The sequence below is a fragment of the Remersonia thermophila genome, chromosome 2, assembly GCF_042764415.1.
Source record: "Remersonia thermophila strain ATCC 22073 chromosome 2, whole genome shotgun sequence".
In the NCBI taxonomy this organism is placed as follows: Eukaryota; Fungi; Ascomycota; class Sordariomycetes; order Sordariales; family Chaetomiaceae; genus Remersonia; species Remersonia thermophila.
In genome coordinates this window covers 2,158,768-2,176,632 of record NC_092218.1, presented here as the reverse complement: position 1 = coordinate 2,176,632, position 17,865 = coordinate 2,158,768, and the positions used below count along the sequence as shown (strand labels likewise).

General features: G+C 58.6%; 4 protein-coding genes across 4 annotated transcripts; 1 reads left to right on the top strand and 3 right to left on the bottom strand.

Moving 5' to 3' along the window:
• Positions 1–287: 287 nt before the first annotated feature.
• VTJ83DRAFT_2057 (uncharacterized protein) lies at positions 288–798 on the bottom strand (the record flags this gene model as incomplete). Its single annotated transcript, XM_071008285.1, has 2 exons — positions 288–675; positions 743–798. The coding sequence occupies 2 exons, from the start codon at positions 796–798 to the stop codon at positions 288–290; spliced, it is 444 nt and encodes a 147-aa protein (XP_070868597.1).
• Positions 799–1,728: 930 nt separating this feature from the next.
• Positions 1,729–3,602, bottom strand: VTJ83DRAFT_2056 (uncharacterized protein; the record flags this gene model as incomplete). The annotated part of the gene is made up of 2 exons (XM_071008284.1): positions 1,729–3,324; positions 3,384–3,602. 2 exons carry the CDS (start codon positions 3,600–3,602, stop codon positions 1,729–1,731), a joined length of 1,815 nt encoding a protein of 604 aa, XP_070868596.1.
• A 3,092-nt stretch (positions 3,603–6,694) lies between these two features.
• VTJ83DRAFT_2055 (uncharacterized protein) lies at positions 6,695–9,387 on the bottom strand (the record flags this gene model as incomplete). The annotated part of the gene is made up of 4 exons (XM_071008283.1): positions 6,695–8,773; positions 8,838–8,955; positions 9,033–9,127; positions 9,214–9,387. 4 exons carry the CDS (start codon positions 9,385–9,387, stop codon positions 6,695–6,697), a joined length of 2,466 nt encoding a protein of 821 aa, XP_070868595.1.
• A 1,479-nt stretch (positions 9,388–10,866) lies between these two features.
• On the top strand, positions 10,867–17,672 carry VTJ83DRAFT_2054 (uncharacterized protein; the record flags this gene model as incomplete). Its single annotated transcript, XM_071008282.1, has 4 exons — positions 10,867–12,516; positions 12,585–14,966; positions 15,033–16,810; positions 16,880–17,672. 4 exons carry the CDS (start codon positions 10,867–10,869, stop codon positions 17,670–17,672), a joined length of 6,603 nt encoding a protein of 2,200 aa, XP_070868594.1.
• Between the last annotated feature and the right edge of the window lie 193 nt (positions 17,673–17,865).

The following is a 17,865-nucleotide window of genomic DNA, read 5'->3' as shown; positions in this document are numbered from 1 at the left end:
GTCGAAACACGACGGAGAAGAGAACTTCACCGAGAACGAAGACGGTGGAAACTCTGACTGGCAAAACGATGAAGCTTTCTCGGATGTTAACAAGCGCGCGGTGAAGGAGCACAACTGGGAAGGCGCCCATGGACGAGGTAGGTCCTGCCTCGAACATGTCCCGTTCTGCTCAACGCAGCCAGGTCTTGTCGGAAACACAAGCCCATATCGAGTCCAGCAAGCCCAAGGCCAAGCTCCCAATCGGTATTAAGAACTACTCGACAATTCCAAGCCGACAGAATGCTGGTTCATTGCCCCTGTTGTAAGAACTTCTCTTTCTGCCTCGACCATTCTGCAAACTCCCTTCTCTGCCTTCGGATATCCACAAAGTTTGGCCGCGATTCCAGCACGCTGAAAGGGTTGCCCACGTAGTCCCTATCGACCTTGCCTGAGCCGTCTGTGAAGCCCTCGGCACCCTCACGCTCGATCTTGCCGGCCCAGACGCGCCATTCCAACGGCCGCAGCGGTTTTGTTCCCAGAACCAGCCCGGTGATGATGAGAACGGTGGAGACGATGGTTTCGATAATGATGTCGACGGGGAGCGAGACGGATCCGGCGGCTGGCGATGAGGAGAGGGCGGCGGCAGTGACGACGCGAGGGGATTGGAGTGCGGTGTGCTCTCGTGCCGAGTAGCAGCTGGATCGCTCGGTTAGCGAACTGTGCGAACCGCGAAGCAGGACATGTTCGGGCGGGCAACGCTTACGCGTGGGCCAGCAGAATGCTGCCAAACACGGTGAAGGTCTTTGACAGGAGGGTCATCGGGATGGTTGTATATCGGATTGCCGTTTCGTGGTTGAGGTTGATGGGAGCTGCAGAGTGTCCACAGCACACAGCAGTAGCTGATGCGCAAGGAACAGGAGCTCGGGCTGAGGTGGAGCCGGCAGCTTGATGGTGATCACGCCTAAGTGCATGATTGCTGGGGGAGCTGATGATTATGCATCTAACAAGACGTCGCACTTGCTGGCTCTCGCCGGACATGGGAAGTTTGCGCGACTTCAACTTCCAAAATGTCGCCACCAAGTTTGAAGATTGCCGGTTTCTGATTCTCCCTTGCATCAGATTCGCCTAGCTTCTTCATCCCTCACTTTGCTCCAAAATCTGGAGAAACTCATGAGCGCCGACTTCATCGAACGCCGGTCTCCCCGTCGAGCCCGCAGCCCCATGCCATAACTACTCCCCAAGTGGCAGCACAACCGCCACGAGACACGGCGCGACGCAGAAAAGCCTCCTTAGGGCTAGGTTATGCTCTATTGCTGATTGCAAAACGAATTACCTTGCGGCATGTATCTCTCTCTGCCTTGGTATCCCAATGCGTCTTCCCATATGCCTTCTTTTTTGAGAACCGCCGCCGGAAATACTCTATGTTCCTTCCAGGTGCCTGCCGGAGATCCCTGCCGCCCTTTTGGCTCTGACCTCAAGCCTAGCGACAGCGTCGCTGAAGATAGACGTGTCGAGCCGAGAATAAAGAAAGAAAAATGCCGATCCGTAAGTGTACACATGGCTCATATCCACTGTTGGCTGCTCTCCTCCCTTCGAAGTCAAGTCCATGGGAGATAGAACCAAGATTTCCACCGTTCTCTTCGGATCTTGCTTCCCGCAGGGGAAAAACCGCATGGATCTCCTTTGGTTCTTCCTCCTTGTCCGAGACCCACTACCGCATCGTTAGGTCCTTGTTCTCCCTGACCCCCCTCAAACCTCCCCTTTCGGCTCAACCCAGCTCGTATCAAAGTGCGTCGTCTCCGGCAGCTGCTCAATCTGCCACTCATCCGCCCCCCTCAGGAACTGGGTGTGCTGCTCGAGCGACAGCGTCTCGTCGAGCCCCGCCATGAAGGACTGGTTGAAGTGGCTGTTGCTGTCGGAAGGCCCAGGGACGGCGGCGCTCGTCAACGAGGCCCCTGCGGGTTGGTGCTGCTGCTGCTGCCAGCTGGGCTGGTGTTGCGTACCCGTGCCGGCGCCGGTGATCGCGGCTGTACCCGCGAGGCCCGTCGTGTCGAAGAGGCCTGGCAGGCTGTCATTGAGGTGGCCCGCTGCGTCGAACAAGACGGCAGCGTCTTCATGCGGCATGAGAAGCGGATCGATATGCTGCTGTTGGGAGGCGGGGTGGTGGTGAGCAGCGTGCTGCTGTTGGTGCTGAAGATGTTCGGTGTTGTGGACCTGGCCGTGGGCTTGGTAATGCAAGTGCATGCTGGGGTGTTGGTGTTGCGAGTAGGCTAGACTGGGCGACGGCGTCCGCTGTTGGTGGTGGCTGGGCAGACCATCCTGCTGCTGCTGCTGCTGCTGCTGCAAGTGCTGCAGGTGCTGCGAGGGCGAGGCGCCAAAGTGCGCGTCGTAATACTGCCCCGCGAGGCTGCGGTTCCCATACACACCGGATAAGGGCTTCGCCAAGTGGAAGTCGAGGGCTGTCGGCCGAGGGTGCTGGAGCAGGCCCATGGCATGCATTCCTGCAAAATGTTGGGAGTGGGCATACGCTGCAGCGTGCAAGGAGCCGGTTGCCATGTAGTCGCTGTCACCGCCGGGCGTGTGCGTGGCCGACCGCATCGTGGGGTCCCTCCCAGACGCCCAGTCCATCTCGTCCAACTCGGATCCCTCGCTGCCGTCGTACCCTGCTCTATCGGACGGGGCGGGCGGTTTGCTCGGCTTGGCCGGCGTGAACTTGTAGTTGGGATGGGCCTTTTGGTGGTTATCCCGCTCCATGTCCGCCCACGCCTTGAACTGCGCCCGGATGTGCTCGGGCTCCAGAGGCCAGCTCAGCCCGCACACCTTGGACACGACCTGGTGGTTATGCTGCCCCACGCACTCTTTGGCGCGCCCCTGATAGGCCTTGCGGTACAGCATGAAGGCATTCATCGGCCGCTTAACCCTGCCGGGGTTCTTGCCCGTTTCGATCTCCCCGCGGCGGACCTCGGCCGGACGATTCACATACGCCTCAATGTCAGCGATGGGGACTGGCGAATCCTTGGTCAGCTCGCTCAGCGGCTTCTCTAACGTCGGCATGTTTTTCATCGGTTTGGCGCGCTCCTTTTTCTTCTTGGGCGTTGACTTTTCGATCTTGGTGCTCTTTGGTCCCAGTGCCTTGAAAATGATGCTTCCTCCTCCAGAGCCGCTATTGCTCAAGTGCGAGGAAGGCGGCGGCGAGTTTGCTGGAGTGGCGTAATGCTGCTGTGGCTCAAAGGACCGCGTCAGCTCGGCCAGCCTTGCGAAAACGGAATCACAGCTCACCTCTGGGACCGGTCCGTAGGGGCTGCTGACCGGTGGGTAGGATGTCTGCTGCTGGTAACCATGCTGCTGTTGGCAGGTCAGCCGATGGATACCGCCCACAGGGCTTGCCTGACGCGCGCTCATACCATGTCGTTGGCCTCTCCTCCCCGTGGTCTATAACCCGCCTCCAGCCCAACGTCCTGGTGCTGACTCGCCTGGGTCTGTGGCGCCGGCGTTCCGTATCGTGAACCCGGTAGCGAATAATTGGCGTTGTCGGCGGAGTTGTGCCGCATCAGGTCGGCAAAGCCGGCAGGCAGCCCTTCCATAGTCGCGAGCGGTGGTGAGCTAGATGGCTGGGAGTCCATGGTCGGTCGCCTGCTTCAAGTCGCAGAAGGAGAGCTGCAATGGCCAGCGCTGGCTGGACCAGGAGCGGAATCAAAACTTCGGAGTAATGTTGGAGTGGTCGTCTTCTGGGCTGTTGCCAAGATATCCCCGGGAGAGTTAGGCCAATATGTCGCGCCGGCAGTTTGCTGGGAGCTTCGCCCTGGCTTGGAGTTTTGTGGATTTCGAGTTGATGCAGAATAACCAGTGCTGGCCATGCAGCAGATGTAGTGGCATGAAAAATCGAAGGCGGCTTTCAAGACGCAAGAGCGAGATTTGCCAATGGAAAGAGGCAGAAGAGAGAGGTGGCGGGTTGTGGTGGATGTGTGGTCGAGGCCAGCTCTTCTTGTGTATGAAGGTTGTTGTGTCGGTGGTGGTGGTGGTGGGCGCGAAAGGGAAGAAGAGGAAGAGGATCGGGTGAGAACTGCGCACCTTTTTGGCGTCAGGAAGGAGTTTGAGTTCTGATGTTGGGATGAAGGGTGCGCTGGCCGCCATGGACGATACGAACCCTTTTTGAACCTTAACCAACCACCTGGGATTCCCGGAGAGGGCTCTGGACGCTGTTGGCGGGCGGGAGCAAGTTGTCCCTGGGATCGGGTATCCTCAAGCTTCGCCCTCAGCCGAACTTCTGAGGAGTTGCTGCTCCCCTTCCAAGGTTCTTGTTCTTGGTCAAGCACTGCAGAGTCACTTCACTCGTATGCAGACTCCTTTTTTTGCAAAGTCAATGCTGCCTTTCCAGCGGCGAGAACCTGCTGGGGAAGCTTCCTTTTCTTTGTTCGGCCCCCCTTCGCTGCAGGGCATGGGAGACGTTGGGGGATGGCAGCCGGTTGGAGGGTCTCTTTTTGCTAGCGTGCCACCTCCAGGCGAGCGTGGCAGGGTGGGCTTTGTCTCAAGCAGAGCTCATGAAGGGCCCGGGGCAAAGGGAAGAGGAGCCGGTGTTGTATTTGTAGTCTCTTTATTCAACCTTCGCCGCTGGGGGAGTAGGATGTTGTCTTGGGGGTGGGATGAGAGCCGCGTGGATTGACGCATTCGGAAGCAGACCGGGTCACCAGCGCAGATGGTCGGAGAGAGAGCCTGGATGGTGGTTCCCCAGGTGCATCTCTTGGACCTCCTGGTAGGCAATCCGTCCGTGTTCGGTCGGATCGGGCTCAGGAGGCCCGAAGCACGCAAGCTGCCGGAGGCAGTAGGCCGTTTTCCTGCTACCCACCCACACCCTGTTGAGATGGCATGAACGCCATGTCGGGCCCCGAACAAGTACATGAGGACCCCTTCTCCGGTGGGGAGCGGTCCGAACGTCCCCTCGCCGCGCTCTATGGAAACCGGGCTCCCGCTCCACCTGTTCACGCAGAGACCCGAACGAGCCATTCTCGAAGAGCAGTGAAGGACTCGTAGGAGTTTAACTCTCCCACGTTACACATGGTCTCGGGAGCAACGAAAGGCCAGTGGTGATGTGATGGCTTAAAGGTACCCGAGAGCCACTGGAATGTGGACGGGTGCTTCCCGGAAACGGTCTTAGCTGAGGCCGTCGCCAAACTACTGAGCAGGTCTCCGGTACATGCCAAGGCCGCTTTTCCTTCTTCTCTTTGACAAACCAAGCTCCCAACGGTTTCCTGGCTGACGTCGTTGTTGTCATGGTTTCCTGTGGTGACAAGTGCGCTTATTGACGGGGCTAGCGAGCATGTCCTATGTGTGGGCTCGGCTCGGCTCGTCTGTGTCATGTTCTCATCGCCTTTCCCGGACCAAGCCGGGAGAACCAAACCCATCGCCGGTTCTGGTCCATTTCAGAGGGCACCGCAGCCCAGCCTCATCAACACATGGCTGCAGGTTTGGCGTGACCCACCCTTGTGGTTGGCTGCGCACCCTGCATGCCGCGACGGGTAGCTGCATTAGCCTTCTCCTGTTTGAACATCGTTCTCCCAGAAAGGCGGGTTGGGCAGGATGATCCTCCACTCCTTTTCTTTTTCCATGGGTGATTTCTCCAGTAGCTCTCTTCACAGCTATTATTAACCCTTTTACGCTGTATGTCTGGCCATTGTACATTGAAGGTTGACCTGAGGATCGAGAACTCTCCTCAACTAGCCTGACCTCTTCAACACCATGATCAGCAACTCTATCGCAAGTAGACCAAAAAGGCCAGGACAGAATGAAAGCGGTTACGTACCATGCTGGAACGATCTGGGACTCTTTCCAGCTCCGAAGCACCCTTGTCTTGATCGCCGTCAAGGGATCCTTCACGCACACTTTCCTAGATAGCCAGTAGCCAGGTCCAAGAACAGAACGTTAGGTGGCCCAACCTGGGAGCGACCTGCTTCCCCTTTCAGGCATGAGAAGTAGGAGCAGCAGCGGCGATGGTAGTTCCTGTCTCTGTCCTGCAGCCCTATCCCATCCATACATCTGTGGCTTGCCGACCAGCCGGCCCAATCGCTCATTTCCCGCCTCTTCCGGCTGTTCATTGCAGCAACCAGCCCGGCGTCGTTGACAGGTTGTTGATCCCCCCCACCACCCAGTCCTTTTCGCACCCTTGTTTTCTGTCAAGCAGTTTCCAACCAACAATTGGTCCGCCCACCAGTCGCCGGGGGCTGTGGTGCGAGGGCTGGGCACGGCGTGAGATCTGACTTGTCAAATCTTCAGGAGTAGCTGGGGAAGTAGATGGTGGACTGGGGAGAATTGTTATCTGCGCACAATATCGACGACTTCGTTCCGTCCCGCCCAAAACAACCGCATTCGCTGGTTGCTGACACAGAGCGGCGTCGGGAGGGTGGAAAGACGGTCCTCGGGGAACCGGAACAAAATCGGTTCAATGGGCCCGGGGGAGGCATCAAGCGTTCAGGAAGTATTCTTTCATTGCGCTCTACCGCACAGTTGGTGCTCGGTATCGACATACAATCCAGAAATCTACACCTCTATACTCCAAACAATTTCTGTGTAGTTTTACAAATTTAGTCCTCTTTACCCAACCATCTCGCCTGGAATCTCTCACCCGCACCACCACCCAGATAGCCAAATGCAATGCTAGCTTTCCCGTGTTAAACCTCAATGCTCCCAAACGCCAACCCCACCAAGCTTTCCCAGCTCGCTATGACCTCAAAGCCGTCGTCGGAGAGCTAGGCGGAGCAAGCACCGGCGTCTGCACCCCCTGGCCAGACAGCGGCTGTTGCTGTGGCGGCGCCGCTCTGACCGGCTGCTCTGCCGATTTGACCGGAGGCGTCAGAATCTGCTGTCTCGGGGACGGCGAGAGCGCTGCCGCAGGTGGGAAGACCGCTACAGGAACGCCCTGGGCGCCGTTTGCAAGAGGGCTCGCCGCAGCGGTTGTGCCGTTCCCGATGACCTGTTGCTGAGGACGTGTCATGGGTGGTGGCGAGTGTTTCGTGGGAGACAGGCCAGCGCTGGGAGGTGGGAGAGGCGGCGAGGACAAGATCATGGCAGCATGGTCGGATTGAGATGACACAGGGGCGAGGTGTGGCAAACCCTGGAGCGGCTGCGAAGGGGTCCTGGCGATGATGTTTTCTTGGGGTTTCAATGGCGACCTATCCCCTGTGAGGACGGGAACAGGGAGGATCGTCTTTGTTGGAGGCTGAAAGGGGTCGCGAGGTGGCTTTGATGGCGAGGAGCCGCCACTCCCGCTCTCGGCCGATCTTGAAAGAAAAATGCTTGGGGCGGCTGGTTTGGCAGCCGATCTGGTGTTTTCCCCATCATGAGACTGAGGGTCGCGAGCAGCTTGCGGAATTGGCTGCCGTCCCGTGGTCGATACACCTGAGCGCGGTGACGAGGGAGGTTTGCTGTCGGGAGCGGTGGATGATTGCTGGACACGTGCCGGCTCGAGGGCATTATTATTGTCCGCAGGGATTTCCTCCACCTTGGGTTGTGCCTGGCCCTGGACTTCCGGCTGCCGAGCCTGGGGATCGTTCTGCGAGCCTGATGACGGTCGGGAATGAAGCTCGACAACCAGGGCTTGGCCTTCAGGGGGTTGCGGTGTCGCTGCGGCTTCTTCGGCAGCTGGGTTGTCAGGCAGGGCTGGCGTCGCTGCTTGGCGGTTGACCTTGATCTTGATCACGCGCGGGCTTGAACCGGTGGTCGAGTTCTCGCGCTGAGAGCAGGCGGTGCAGATGAAGTGAAAGTCATCCTTGTCGGCTTCCTGCTCGTCAATGCCCAGGCATTTGCTGTGTTGCCAGATGTTGCACCGCTCGCAGGCGACACTGTGGGTTCCATCATCGACCTGGCCGTATGCGCCGCACATGCAGTCGAAGATCCAGTCGTCGTCCTCTTGTTCAAGCTCCTGGAGAGCCTTCTTGTTCCGCTCGATCTCGGCCAGTCGCCGCCGCTCCGACATGCGCGCCGAGGCACTCCTCGCCCGGTTGCTGTCCTCTGAGAGCTGGGCGAGCTCCTCCTCGTGAAGCCGGCGGCGCGCTTCGCGCTCCTGAAGACGCCGCTCTCGCAACATCAGCCGCTGTTGCCTTTCCCGCTCCATCTTCAGCTGCCGCTGCTCCTCCTTTCTCCGGGCCTCCTCTTCTTCACGCCTCTTGCGCTCTTCCTCCCGAGCGAGCTCCTCCATTTTCTGGCGCTCCTGCTTCATGGCGAGGCGGCTTGACCTCTTCGCATTGGCCATTTTCGCTAGGCTGAGAAGCTCCCTCTCGCGCTGCAGCTGTTTACGCTTCCGGGATTCTTCCTGCTTCTCGAGGATGGGCACAAGGTGCTCCTGGATCTGATCGCGCAAAACCTTCTCGTTGGGATCCTTGGTTTTCTCGACGGTCGACAGGAACGCGCGGACTTCGTCGAGAGTGACGGCGATGCACTCCCACTTCATCCCCCCCAGACCGTCGTCCTCAGGCTCCGCTGGCGCGCCAACCTCGGCTTCGTCATTGGCCTCGTCAGCATCGCTTGCCACGGCCGATGCGGTGCGCCGCCGCTTGCTGGCCCGCTGAGCTGCCTTGAACTTCTGAGTGTTCTTCTTCGGCTTGGCCGGAGCGGGCGGGGCTTCGGTCAGGCGATAGAGGCGATTGTCGTCAAGGACGAAGTAGGTACGGTCATGACGATCCCACCCGTAGGGCTCGATGCGCCAGCCCGTCTGGTCTGTGTCCCTCTGTTCGTCTGTCCTCTCTCGCAGCTTTTCCGGATTCAACATGATCAACTGCGTCATCTGCTGGAGCACGCGAATCTGGACGGGAAACCCGATCAGCGCAAGCTCACGGACGACGGCGCTGTTGAGGGAATCGCCGTACCTTGGTAAAAACATCAAAGTCGGCAAATCTGGCAGCGGTCTCTTCTGTCCCGAACGGGTTCTTGTTGGGGGCCTTGGCGAGGAATTGCCTTCTTGTGTACTCGTCGAAGAGCTCATGGCTGGAAGGTGTGAGTGATGCGCCGTATGGGAATGGGCTGTGACATCGAAGGAGTCGGTGGTTGAGCAGGATACGTACGTCAGACCGCGGTGCGAAGAGAGGAACTTGAGAAACCCGAGACCGATGTCTTGGAGGAGCATGGAACCTGGTTTGAGACATTCTGCCTCGAGATCCTGCAGAGGTGCGTGCGTGTCAGCTCGTCGTGGTCCTGGTTAGACCGCGACACGCCTAGGGCGCAACGGGGACGATGGGCGCGCACCTCGATGTCCAGATTATCGTCGATCTTCAGGGCCTTGCCGAAGAGGATAATGAACTGGTACAGATTCGCAAATTGCCACATGTTCCTGATGCGCTGGAGAATGGACGGCTGCGCTGGAGCGTCGCCATTGTCGGGGCTATGCTCCCGAAAGGAGCGCTTGCGAACTGACGGCATCTCAATTCCTCGGGATTCAGCGGTGTTGTTGATGGCGAAATGCGACGGCGCTGGCGCAAAGCTGATGAGGGACGAAGAAAGAGACGCTGCGGAGCTTAGCGGTTCGGTGAGGAGTCGCAAAAGGCAAAAAAGCGCATTGCAAAACTGCTGGGTCTCGAGAATCCGTTGCGAGGGTGCGTTTCAAGGTATGTCGGTTGTCTGGATGGAAACTCGACGATGTTGGAGAACGATGATGTAGCAACCAACCTTGTGATCGCGCGAGGTCATTCTGCCAAGACGTGTTGAAATGCAGCAGACCTGTCGCGGCGCGGCGCGGCGCGATTGGACCCGACGCGACAGGATGGATAGATCAGACATGTTATCGATAACGACACCCCGTTTGGTGCATACAGGCGTTCATCGTATCGCATTTCCGTACCGTCATGTATCGTTACCATACACACAGTCCAATCTGCCCCATGTAAACAGGGGCAGGGGGGCCGCAAAGAAACGGCGCGTTTCAGGTTCTCTGTGGAGACTCGGCCTAAAGTTCAACCTCCAACAGCTACACAGTGTGTCTACGAGAGCAACCGAGAGACGGCTCGCAACAACGCACCACACGACCGAGAGGAACGATGGCATTCATGAGTGTGGTTGAAGAGGCACCTCCTGGACTGGATCGGGATGCCAGCAGTTTGCCTCTGCTGCTCTTGAGATAAGTGGCTTCCAAAAAGACGAGTGCATTGCATTTGCCAATTCCACGGCGTGCTTCTGCTCGCCAGCAACCTACCTTCTTGGCTTGAATCCATTCGACACGATGCTGAACGAGACGAAAAGGAGTCGTCACCCGGCATTGACGATGCTGCAACGCTTGTCGGCCAAATCCCGTGCTGCATGCAGTGTCATGGTCTCTGGCTCATGGCAACCAGCATCTGCATGCCGATTGCGAAACGAGAAGCGTCATTTGTCAACTGCCGCTCGGCGAGGCTCAGCCTCGGCGTCAGCGCCAGGGGTACGAGCTAGCACAGTGCGCCAGGCCCCGGAGCAACTGGGCTGTGCTCAGCCTTCGCTCGTGGGATTCGCCAAGGGCCACATGGAAGCGTTGCAACATCTCGTCCTGAGGTTGCAAGGTTTCCCACCCATCCCAAGATCAACTGCCAGTGTACACGGAACGCAGAACTCCCAGCCGTTTGAACCGTGCCCCTTTTTCGGCGTCCTTCACACCCATTCTCAGTGGCCTCTTCGCCTGGCCAGAGACACCACCGCCACCGGGGACCCGAATCTCCAGCCTCCCTCGTATCTCCGTGCCCGCAGGACGAACGTCTGAAAGCCTGTCTATACCTTGATCCTCGAGGCTCCGCGTCGCGTTTCTTCCCCCCCTACGTCGCATGATGCCAGATTCCCAACATCGCTAGCACGCCCGACAGCGTTAGCGCTGTATGCGCCGACCTCTCCCCCGCGAAACCAATCGACGACGCCAACGTCGACGCTCCACGAACCATGAATGATCCGAGCGGGAACTCGCCGCCATCTCCGCGGCGCAACACCGCGCAATCCCGCTCTCCCTCTGGGCTGCAGTCGATCCCTCTCCGAGATCTCCAGCGACCCGGCGAAGCTGGCACCGGTCGCGGAGGGGCACGCGATGGCGACGAGAGCCCAGACTCCCCGGTCGTTCCCATGTCGGCCAACCTCCCAGGCTTTTCGTCGTACTGGGAGAATCCGTATCCCCAAGACCCCGGCGAGGGCAACGTCAGCGGCCGGGCGTCGCCCATCGACCACATGGTCCTGCAGTCTGCGCTGCCTCCCAGAATCTCACAACAATCCTCAACCCAGTCAATACCCTACGGCATACCCGGCGGCCCCGACCCATACCCAACCTTCGCCTACTATGAAGAACGGACAGACTCGGATTCTCTCGAGTCTGACAGAGTGCCGCTGAAGCAGGCAGCTCAGCCGATCAGCCGATTGCAGGCCCGAGAAGGAGAGGCGACACCCCGGACCAGCTTTCAGACCGTTCCCGACCTGGAGAATACGCCTGCCGGCCCTAGGAGCCCCCGGATGCTGGGTTTCAACCTCGAGCCGGGCTCGGCCAAAGATCATCACCGTAGCTTTGGCGACCACCTCTCGCCGACGGACCGGCGCCGGTCCCGTTCGCCGTCCACCAGCGCGGCGCTGCATCGGGCGAGCTCCATGATGAGGGCCATGTCTCAGCGCGTGGTTATGATCAGCGGAGAGGGGGATCTGGTTGACCAGGAACGTCGGCGGGAACGGGAGCGGGAGCGGTCACGATCGCGGTCCCCGAGCGTTGACGGACGTCGCTTCACTGAAACATCAGGGCCCATGCTCGTCGATACCTCGTACCCTTCGCAGGTTTTCCCGACGCCCGGAGAAAAGCGACCGGACACGAGCTACTTTGAGAGGGAACGGTCAGCCCCGCCGCCCTTGCGGCGGCGAGGACCCCTGCACAACCCTCTGAGGGGAAAGTCGTTAGGCATCTTCCCTCCCGATAACCCCATTCGAAAAGGACTTTGCGATCTCCTGGTCAATCCCTGGACGGAGCCATTGATCCTGGTCCTAATCATTGCCCAGGCTATCCTCTTGGCCGTTGAGGCCGGGCCAGACGTCTTTGTCGACGGGAACGGCAGGCCCGAACGCTGGGGGGCCTCGTGGATCGACTGGGCCCTCTTTGGCCTCTTCGTCTTGTTCACGTTCGAGATCATTGCCCGGATCATTGTATCCGGTTTCATCATTAACGCCGACGACTACGCCCCGGTTGGGAGCAAGAAGAGGCTTACCGAGAGGGTGGCCGAGCAGTACCGGGCAATTTTCAAACCGCAGCGGCAGAAGTCGGTCCGGCAGAAGCCATCGGCCCAGGAGCCCGAGTTCATGTCGACGTTTGCGAGGTCGTTCACTATGATGCAAGGCATGGCAGCGCAGGCGACGCTGGAGGAGCAGCAGCGCCTCCACCTCGCGCGCAGGGCCTTTCTGCGCCACAGCTTCAACCGTCTTGACTTCATCGCCGTCGTGTCGTACTGGATAACCTTTGTCCTCTCCATCACCGGGCTCGAGAATCAACACTCTCTCCAAGTCTTCCGTATGCTCAGCTGCCTTCGCATCATTCGGCTTCTCGCTCTGACGAAGGGCAACCTGGTGAGACTACCCTCCCCTGACGGACAATACCGTGTGCCTGCTTGTATGCTGATGGGGCCGGTTCGTAGATCATCCTCAAAAGTCTGAAGAAGTCGGCCCCGCTTCTCGTCCGAGTCTCGTTCCTCATGGGGTTCTTCTGGCTCGTCTTTGCCATCATCGGTGTCCAGAGCTTCAAGTCTAGCCTCAGTCGTCAGTGCACATGGATCGACCCCGAAGACCCCACAAACATGGACAAGACGTATACCCCGAGCTTCTCCTTTTGCGGCGGCCACTTGAACCCAGTCACCGGTGATCCTGAGCCATGGGTGTCTGCGCCGACGGGGAACCTTTCCCGCGATGCCCTCGTCCCAGGCGCGCAGAATGCAAAAGGGTATCTCTGCCCGAGGGGTTCCATTTGTCTCCGACAGGAGAACCCCTTCAATGGGACCGTTAACTTTGATGATATTGGCCACTCGCTTGAGCTGGTGTTCGTCATCATGAGTGCCAACACCTTTTCCGACCTCATGTACTACACCGTGAGCTCGGATTTCCTCCCGGCCGCCCTCTTCTTCGGTGCCGGCATCATCATTATGATGCTTTGGATGACCAACCTTCTGATTGCCGTCATCACATCTTCCTTCCAAGTCATCCGAGAGGAGTCGCAATCCAGCGCTTTCACGGCAGACGAGGAGCCGCCTCTCTTTAACGCGAGCCCAGAGCAGGCTCCGAACAGGCTGTCGGGGTTTCAGAAGTTCATGCGCAGGACTTCATGGTTCTGGGTATTGATCATCACATTTGGTCTCTTCAGCCAGGCACTACGGACCTCCACCATGCCCCAAAGCCGGGAGAATTTCATCAACACCTCCGAGGTCGTGGTTACTAGTCTTCTCGACCTCGAGATCGTCCTTCGCTTCCTTGCCGACTGGCGGAGATTCCATCGCAAGCCCCGGAATCTTGTGGACCTCGGGCTCGCCGTCATCACCACCATCATCCTCATCCCTCCGATCCGCAACTCGGGCCAGGTCTACAACTGGCTCACAATCTTTCAGATCATCCGAGTCTACCGCGTCGTCCTGGCGATCCCCATGACGAGAACGCTGATCGCGCTTGTCCTGGGCAACGTGAAGGGCATCATGAATCTGATGGTGTTCGTCTTTCTCATCACATTCCTGATGTCCATTTTCGCGTCTCAGCTCTTCCGTGGACAGATCCCGCCCGCAGATTCGGATGGTGAACCCATCAGCGTTCCGTTCAACACCATTTATAATTCATTCCTCGGGATGTACCAGGTCCTCTCGAGCGAGAACTGGACCGACATTCTCTACAACGTCACGGCGTACACGGTCCATGAAAAGACGGCATGGATCGGCGCCATCTTCATCATTGGTTGGTTCATCCTTTCCTACTTCATCATCATCAACATGTTCATTGCCGTCATCCAAGAAAACTTCGACGTGGGCGAGGACATGAAACGCCTGGAGCAAGTCAAGGCCTTTCTGCAGCGCAGAGAGCTGGGCGGTTCATCCAACCTGGCTCTGTCCAAAGTGTTTGGCTTCGGAAGATCTCGTCACGTGGACCCGATCGACCACACCACGGGCACCGGGGTGGTTGACATGCTCTTCAAGGAAGGGTTTGTGCGCGAATTCCTCGACGAAACCTTGGATGATCTTCAAGAGCGCCCTACCGATGGGCATTCGCCGCACCAGCCCATGTCGAAGAGCAGGACGAAGAACTGGCTCTTGACCGCTGCGCGCGAGAAGCTGGCCTCGCTCTTCCGAAGCAAGGAACCTAATCCGTTCTACTCCAATGCCCGCATTAACGGTCCCATCGTCACTTTGGACCCTGCGCAGCTGGCCCGCCAGGCTGCGAACGCCACTGCTGCCCGGAAGAAGGCGCAGAGGGAGTACCTTGTGCGGCACCCTAACTACAACACGTCCCTCTTCCTGTTCAAGCCCCGGAACCCCCTTCGCCGCCTCTGCCAGAAGATAGTGGGTCCAGGCCGAGGCACGGAGCGCTTCGAAGGCGTCCAGCCGAACAAGTACGCGTGGTACATCTTCTCAGCTGTCATCTACGCCGCCATCGTGGCCATGGTTGTCCTGGCCTGCATCACGACGCCCCTGTACCAGAAGCAGTACTTTGACACGCACAAGTTCAGCGTCTTCAACTGGTTCGTCTGGACGGATATGGCCTTCGCCATCATCTTTACTCTCGAGGCCGCCATCAAGGTCATTGCCGATGGTTTCTTTTGGACCCCCAACGCCTACTTCCGGAGTGCCTGGGGCGTCATTGATGCGATTGTTCTGATCACCCTCTGGATTAACGTCATCACCTTGTTCACAAATGCCGGTGCTGTCTCCCGAGCTGTCGGTGCATTCAAGGCGCTGAGAGCGCTGCGTCTGCTCAATGTCAGCGACAGCGCCCGCGAAACCTTCCACTCACTCATCATCGTTGGCGGTTGGAAGGTTCTGAGTGTAAGCTCCCCTCTCCTGCTTTTGGCTATCCTACTGTTTCGCGTGTGCTGACCGGGCTCGGCACAGGCTGCGTTTGTCTCGATCTCGCTGCTGATCCCTTTCGCCATCTACGGCCTGAACCTGTTCAACGGCAAGTTGATGGCGTGTAACGATGGGGATGGTATCGTCAATCTGGTCGACTGCGTCGGCGAGTACAATAGCACGCCCTTCAACAACGACTGGCCGGTCCTCGCCCCGAGAGTGGTGTCCAACCCCTTCTTCGACTTTGACGACTTCGGATCCAGCTTGTTCATTCTCTTCCAGATTGTGAGCCAGGAAGGCTGGATCGATGTGTCGACGGCCGCTCAAGCTATCACGGGACAAGGGCTCCAGCCACAGAGTGGTCCGCCGTTCGATGCGCAGGGAAACGCCGTCTTCTTCGTCATCTTCAACCTCCTGGCCACCGTCTTCGTGCTAACCTTGTTCATCTCCGTCTTCATGCGAAACTATACGGAGCAGACGGGTGTCGCCTTCCTGACGGCCGAGCAGCGGTCCTGGCTTGAGCTGCGCAAGATGTTGCGCCAGATCTCGCCGTCCAAGAGCGCCTACGACGACAAGCAAAACAAGTGGAAGCTGTGGTGCCACAAGCGTGCCATCGAGAAGCACGGAATATGGTACATGAGCATCACCATGGTCCTCGTCTTCCATTTGATCCTGCTGCTTACCGAGTTCAACGACGAACCGGCTTGGTGGACTCATACCAAGGACGTCTTCTTCATGGTGTTTATCCTCATCTACACGGTCAACATCGTCGTCCGCATAGTTGGTCTTGGATGGACGAGGTTCCGCAGGAGCTCCTGGGATCTATTTTCCCTCGTGGCCGTCACGGGCGCGTTTGCCACCTCGATTCTCTTCCTCACGGACCGCACGCACGTCACCTACATCCAGCTGCACAAGTTTTTCTTGGTGGCGCTCGTGTTACTTCTCATCCCGCGAAACGACGCTCTCGACCAGCTTTTCAAGACGGCGGCCGCCAGTCTGACGACGATTGGAAGCCTGCTCGCGACATGGCTCGTCTTCTTCCTGATGTTCGCCATCGCCCTGACGCAGACGTTCAGCCTCACGCGGTTCGGCGAGGAAGGGACGGCCAACATCAACTTCCGCACCGTGCCGCACGCGTTGATTCTCCTCTTTCGCTTCAGCTGCGGCGAAGGGTGGAACGCGGTGATGGAAGACTTTGCGCAGGCGAAGCCTCCCTTCTGCGTGGAGGCGGACTCATTCTTTGACAGCGACTGCGGCAGCACGGCCTGGGCGCGCGTCTTGTTTGTTGCCTGGAACATTATCAGCATGTACATCTTCGTCAGCTTGTTTGTGTCGCTCATCTACGAGAGCTTCTCCTATGTGTACCAGCGCACCAGCGGATTGGCGGCGGTCGACCGCGAGGAGATTCGCCGGTTCAAGGAGGCCTGGCGCAGCGTTGATCCCGCGGGAACGGGGTTCATCAGCAAAGAGGCATTCCCAAGGCTGCTGGGCGAGCTGTCGGGCGTGTTCGAGATGCGGATTTACGACAACGAGGACTCGGTGCGGGCCATTCTCGAGTACGCGCGGAATGACAACGATGCGGCCAGCATCAGGCATGCATCCATCGTCAGCAAGAGCCAGTACCCCACGACCATCGACCTCAAGAAGCTCAACGAGCGGTTGTCGATGATTGACGTCGCCAAGGTGCGCGAAAGGCGACGCCGGTTCAATATCTTTTTCGAGGAGGTCATGGTGTCGGCCGACCCGGAGCGTGGCATCTCTTTCACCACGGTGCTGATGCTCCTGGCGCACTACAACATCATCAACGACAACAAGAGTCTACGGTACGTGGTCCCGGCAAGCTCGGGGCTCTCTCCACAGCAAGAGCTTGGCTGATGCTAACTTGATGATAGGCTCGAGGAGTTCTTGCGTCGCAAGCTCCGTCTTCAACGCGTCGAAGAAGAGGTCCGCCGACGCGTCGTCCTCGGCTTCTTCGACATGCTCTACTATTCTCGACAGTTTAAGCGCCACATGGAGCTCAAGCGGGCTGGTCGCATGACGGCTGTCCCGCAGCTCGACATCCCCGAGATCCTGGTGGACAATGATGACCACAAGGATGACGATGACGAACTCGGGCCGCTGGACAAGCTTGGCGCGGGCCAGGGGCAGGATCGGCCACGGCAGCCCACACCCAAGGGCGGCCGGGGTCGATCCCAATCCAGCGCAGCAGGCACAACGTTCGCACCGAGTGATGGCCTCCTCTCGCCCACCTCCCCCACCTTCGGCCGCGCTCGGTCGCAGCACCGGAGCTGGGCCGCCCTCGGCGCGGACCTCTCGTCCTATGATACATCCTACGGGCATCCGCTCGCCAGCCCGCGGAGCAGCACCACCTACGCCGGCAGCAGGCCCGGACACGAAACCCAGGGGACCACGTTTAGTTTTGACTGGGCGGTGGACGATCCAGGTGTGGATGTGAGCATGACGGTGCCTGGCAGCAGTAGCAATGCCGGAGCGGAGGGCGGTACTGGCGGTGGTGGCCTTGTGGGTGACGACGCGGCGAGCCTGGGTGCTGCCATGAGCAGGAGCACCGTCGACCCGACCGTGGTGAGGGATATTATGGACGATTCGGTATGGGCGGAGAGCTTGAGGAGGAGTGCGACAATGAGGAGGAAGAGTGGGCGGGGACCGCAGGGCGGGTTTCGGTGATTTTTTTACGGAGTGAATAGAACGAGATAGACCTGGCGATGTTTGTAGGAGAGCTTGTTTTCGTTGTCCTGGGGTTTCAAGGGCGTTTTTGTTCTTGGGGTTGGCATTCTGGCTTGTATTCTGACGAAGGAATCATGAGGGATGGTGTGAAAAGGTTTGGGGTAACGGAGTCGGCTGCTGTCAAACATGGTGA